Source organism: Melanaphis sacchari, unplaced genomic scaffold (genome assembly GCF_002803265.2).
Source record: "Melanaphis sacchari strain LSU unplaced genomic scaffold, SCAv2.0 Contig2026_pilon_pilon, whole genome shotgun sequence".
Classification (NCBI taxonomy): domain Eukaryota; kingdom Metazoa; phylum Arthropoda; class Insecta; order Hemiptera; family Aphididae; genus Melanaphis; species Melanaphis sacchari.
This window is the reverse complement of record NW_020270992.1, coordinates 1-5,874: the sequence shown is the minus strand read 5'-3', so window position 1 is coordinate 5,874 and position 5,874 is coordinate 1. Positions and strand designations below refer to the sequence as shown.

Below are 5,874 nucleotides of genomic sequence, written 5' to 3'. Positions count from 1 at the left end.
CTTCTTAAAAACGTCGATGAAATTACAGCAGAGCTTTACCGACAGTTGGATGAAGATGATATGTCCGATGCCGATGATTCGTCGAGTGAAACAGAAGATCGTGTTTTAGAAAACGATAACGTCGTAGCAGACGACTTTCAATTATCGTCTGACGAAGAGTATGATGAAGAAATAGAGGCGGATCGTGAGTTTTTTTTGGGAAAAGACCAAGAAACTATTTGGTCATCTCAACCGCTTAGCTCAAAGTATTCCAGAACTCCTAGTCGTAATCTAGTCATACGCTTGCCCGGGCCGAAAGGGGACGCGAAAGGTGAACTCATAGAGGTCAATTGTTTTTCTCTTTTTTTGACAAATTATATGGTAGAAAAAATTGTACAATATACGAACGAAGAAATCTCGATTAGATCTCAAAATTATGCAACTAAACAGTATTATTTAGGACCCACTAATGTCATTGAAATTCGGGCAATTATCGGACTTTATTTGAAAGCAGGGATATATCATGGAATATCCATGGCCGATTCATTCTCGGTTGAAAACGGTCCTCCGTTATTCCGTGCGGTAATGTCATTCAATCGTTTTAAATTTTTGACATATTGTTTACGGTTTGATAGCAAATTAACGAGAAATGAGTGACGAGTGGTTGACAAGTTCGCAGCATTTCGAGAGATGTGGGACTTATTTACTATTCAGTGTAAAAATAATTACACCCCGTCGGAATATGTCACTGTAGACGAAACATTATTGTCATTTCGGGGACGATGTCCGTTTAAAATGTACCTACCAGCAAAACCAGACAAGTACGGTCTCAAAATTATTTCTATCTGCGATGCCAAAACTTTTTATTTTTATGGAGGAATCCCGTATATTGGCAAAGAAACACGCAACCGAAATGATTTACTTATACCTACCCAATATGTTCTGAACCTAGTGGAACCAATTATGGGAACAAACAGAAACGTCACAACCGACAACTGGTTCACCTCTATTGAATTAGCAGAACAGTTACGTGTTAAAAAACTGACATTAGTAGGTACGTTGAGAAAAAATAAACGCGAAGTTCCTCCACACATGCTAGTCGTAAAAAATTTACCACCAATGACCACAAGATTTCTGCATGCACCTGAGATGACATTGTTGTCTTTCTCAAAAACCAAAAATAAAAACGTTTTAGTGCTTTCGACAATGCATGAAACTGAGACAATAAACGAAATATCGAAAAAACCGGAACAAATCGAATTCTACAATAAAACAAAAGGAGGTGTTGATGTATTTGACAAACTTTGCCACCAATATTCTTCAACCAGAAAAACCAACCGATAGCCATTACGATATTTTAATGGACTTTTGGATGCAGCCGCTGTAAATGGATACGTCATATTCAAACACAATAACTTGAACCAAGACAAACGTTTTATACGATCAAAATTCATAACAACATTAGCGTTCCAATTGCTGGAACCACAATTGAAAGTACGCCAAGAATGCCCTTTTTTACCAAAGGATTTGAAAAAAACTATTGAAAAAATATTGAAAATACAACCAATTGAAAGTGCAGCACCATCTGGAGTAAATCGTCACCGCGGTCGTTGCGAATTTTGCCGAAAAATGTCTGTGGATCGCAAAGGCACTTCAAACTGCACTAAGTGCCATAGGAGTTTATGTGCCCAGCATAGGCTAAGCATATGTTCAACATGTGACATAAAATATCAGTTATTAGAAGAAGAAATTATGATGGAATAATAATAGGTATTATTTTGTTTTATTTATGTTTTTTTGTTAATTTATAAGATACAAGATTTTTTTTTTGTTACAAGATACAAGTTGTTTTATGCTTTTGTTAGTTGTAGTTTGTTTTAGTTAATTATGATAAGTAAAAATAAAGAGAATTTATAAAAAAGTTTGATTATTTCTAATATAAAATTACATTGGTCACCCGTGACCGCCCTTGTCTGATCTGTTGGGATTTATAGCCTTGCCTGTGGAGGGTTGAGAATGTTTACTTTTTTTTGTTTTGAACGGTTGAGGAGTACGCTTGTAATTAAAAAAAAGTCGTTGTTGACTAGAGAAACTAATAAGATTAAGTTCGATATAATAAGTAAATGTCTAAACACAAACTTTAGAATACGAGTATATGAAAAATGTCCTTTTTTAAATTTATTTTCTGATATACACTCAGAGACGGTGTTCGCGCAAGTTATCGAGTACGATAACTTCAAATAGATTTTATTGCCGCCCTAATCGCGACTCCTCTCTTCTGGGGTCGATGGCCCTATGATATGCTATTTTAAAACCGATTGCCCGACAGTAAAAAACGGATTAGTAGGTCAACGGCCCTCACAATCACATATCTTTACGGAATTATACCCGCCGTAAAGATTACGTACAGATATTGCCCTACCAAAAGTGATATAGGGTCATTGGCCACTAATTTCGGATAGCGTATTTTTTGGGTGTTGTCGGAGACACCGGCATGAAGAATAGTGACTCCTCCGTGCAACGCCTTGGTGGTAACAAGGCCTCCTCTGTGCGACGCCTTCGTGGTAACAAGTGGTCGGCACGTTGCCGCCTCAGACCGTCTTGTGAACAGTGTCCAAGTATCCAAGTGTGCGCCTGTTTTAGATTTTTACCTTCGCATAGGTCGGTTTTCTTGTGTTTGAAATCAAAACGGTTACACCTCTCACGTTCCGAACCGTATATATATATATCGTTGTCGCGATCTCCGCACTTCGTTAAACTTAAATATATATATATATACATTGTATTGCGGTATTAGTTTGGTACTGATCCGTATATATATATATATATATATCGTTGTCGCGATCTCTGCGCTTCGTTAAACTTAAATATATATATATATATATATATACATTGCCTTGAGGTCTTCGTCTAAAATTGAGGCTGTGTCGTTCCGATCGTCGCTAAATTAATATAACATTACAACGCGACTTCCGCTGTGTACCGATCGGTCGACGTGTGTGAATTGCAACTTGCAAGTGTTGTCTACTATCAGCTTATTATCATTGTTTTGGTTGTCTGTTGTTATATATACCGTCGTGCTCAAGAAGAAACAGCTGACCAGTGGCCTGACTGTCGCCGTCAATTGGTCACCTGCCAACGACAACATCGGCATAGGAACGGAGTCACGTAAATACTGTCATTATTTTCATATCTTATTTTTATATATAGAAATTGTACCACGATTGTTTAGATCGTATTTGGCCGAATATTATTATTATTATTTCTTATTATTCTTATTATTATTATTATCACCACGACGAAAGTGATTGTGATATCTGTTAGTTTATTATCAATCATTGTATAAACTGTCAACATTTCGTCGTTGGAGATACGTTAATTTATACGTTTTAACATTATAATTGTGTAATCCATACTTTAAATACGACTCGAATGTTTATATTTTGTATGGTCACCTCTCTTTAAGCAATTATCCACGGTTATTCCTAGTTCACCTTTCGGTGGTGTAGTCATCGAGGCCGACCACAGATTCGTAGGAGCCTCGTGGCTAAACAGACGGGCTAGTTTGAATTTGATGGGAGTAACTAGTTTATAGGTACCGTGACTTGGCAATTTTTAATTGGTTGTAACAGTAAGTAACAGATATAGTCTACATTTGTTAGTTACTTAATTCAAATTAAGTAATAACAAATCATTTGATTAATTTTGTTTATTTTTTAAAAGAAAATATAAACATAACTAGTTATTTATTAGTATATGCATTGATAATGCGAAAAATGTTTCATTAAAATTAAAGAAACAGTTTAAGAGTTTTTACATTGAAATGTAGTAAAATGTAATGTGTAAAGAAGACGGTTACAAAATATTACACATAAAGTGACTATTCTAATATGTATTGTACAAACATATCACATAAAATAAATTATGTTTAAACAACATATGGTAAATTATTTTATTGTCACAAAATGAGGTTCACGTGATATATAGCTTACCATTGTCGCAAACTTTTTTTATTGAAAAAAGTTATTGGATTTAATAACGAATTGAAGTAAAAAATAAATTAAAAAGTTTGTTAAATTATATTTGTATAAATATTAATTTATAATTTATAATATTTGATCGGTGGTATCTAATTCATTAGAATTAGATTATTTAATTAAACAAAATAAACCATGCTCGTGTAAGGTAGTTTGTATTGTGTGCAAGTGTTGTGTTCATTTGTTTTCATGCACATGTTATGACTACAGTATTAAAAACAATATGTGTAAGCATATACACGCTGTTCGAATGAATTCAATATTAATTAAAAATGAAAATGAAAATGAAAATGTAAGTATGCCGTATGGATATAATATGCAATTACATAGAAAATGATGAAGTGTGTATGAAAATGTGTACTGCGCAACATCTAACTATACCATTTACTGAATCCATTGCTAATAAAATTTAGCAATTGTATAGTATGTTTGTGTCACAGGCAGGCACCCTCGATGACCTACAACTTAAAAAAATAAACACTACAGTAGATGCAAGCTTAAAAGTTCTATATCATTGACATTGTAGTTTGTACTATATAAATTAATTATAGTAAATCTTCATAAATCTTATAATATAAAACCAAAACGAGCTTCCCGAAAAATCCGCCAGAACGCGGGCACTTTAGTGTCCCGACCAATCGAAAAATTCCGTTTTTTTTCTTCCAGTCGTCGTGTCCCATATCTCCCCGTCGTTATCGTTTCTCCAACAGGTCCCGACCAATCGAAAAATTCCGTTTTTTTTCTTCCAGTCGTTGTGTCCCATATCTCCCCGTCGTTATCGTTTCTCCAACAGCCGTCGTTATCGGTTCGGTTATTGCTCATTTGCTCATTACTCATTATTATTGTTTTTATATACCGTTTTTTCCGCTTTTCGCCCGGTTTTCCGGCCTTTCGAGACCTCTTTCCGTCGCGTTCTCGACGCTGTAGCCCGGAGCGGGTCTTTTTCGTCCGGTCCGCGCGTCTCCGGATTTCGTTCGCGTCCGGAAAAGCGTACTCGCGGCGCGTTCTCCGGTCGGTCGTCGTATCGTCAATACTGTTTTTTTTTTTTACGATACGATAAATCGTTTATCCGTATCGATTACGCGTTTTTTTGTTTTCGGTGTCTCCGCCCTCGGACGCCTCCGCGACCTTATCGTCTCGATAGCGTACGAAATACGATTATATATGTGTATATATATATAATAATAATATCATCTAAAAAAGAACCGTGCGTACCGTTATTGACGTACGTCAGATTATGTTTATTATATACAAAAAAATCGCAAAATCGTTGCTCTTCAGTCGTTGTAATGCCTTTAATCGCATACCTTTGGGGGGATATCGTGATACGTGTATGTGATAATAAACTCGATACGTCGTTAAGACGTATACGATTAAAAAATGTAAACGAATATGTCGGAAACATTCTAAACGACAATAAATATGCGATTTACAGTTTCGTGACACGCGAATCGTAAAAATTGTACGGGTTAAACTGAATTTTCAATGGCGATCGCTTGAAAAATCGAGCGCTCGATTCGACTTAAACTTTTTTGTGTACTAAACGGCACAACGCTTTCGACGTCAGGAGGTATGACATGAGGTATTGCCTTGTCAGGAATCGATATTCACTGACGATGACTGATAACTAGACTAGATTAATTACCTTTTCGAATGTATTTATTTATTTTCCATGCAAAAAAGCACAGGGCGTACGGGACAAGGTGTATTTTCCGTAAATTTAATGAAATAACCCACCACTAAACGTTCGAATTGGACTTATATACATATATATATTATAAGATTATTTTACGCGTTTAAACGACACCGCCAAAGTGTAAACCACCAGCAATACGTAACCGAACGAAGCAATAACAGC

The 5,874-nt window shown here is 35.7% G+C and overlaps 1 protein-coding gene across 1 annotated transcript; it reads left to right on the top strand.

The window, feature by feature from the left end:
• Positions 1-774: 774 nt before the first annotated feature.
• On the top strand, positions 775-1,323 carry LOC112593385 (piggyBac transposable element-derived protein 4-like). The gene has a single exon (XM_025337760.1). It carries the CDS (start codon positions 775-777, stop codon positions 1,321-1,323), a length of 549 nt encoding a protein of 182 aa, XP_025193545.1.
• Positions 1,324-5,874: the final 4,551 nt, after the last annotated feature.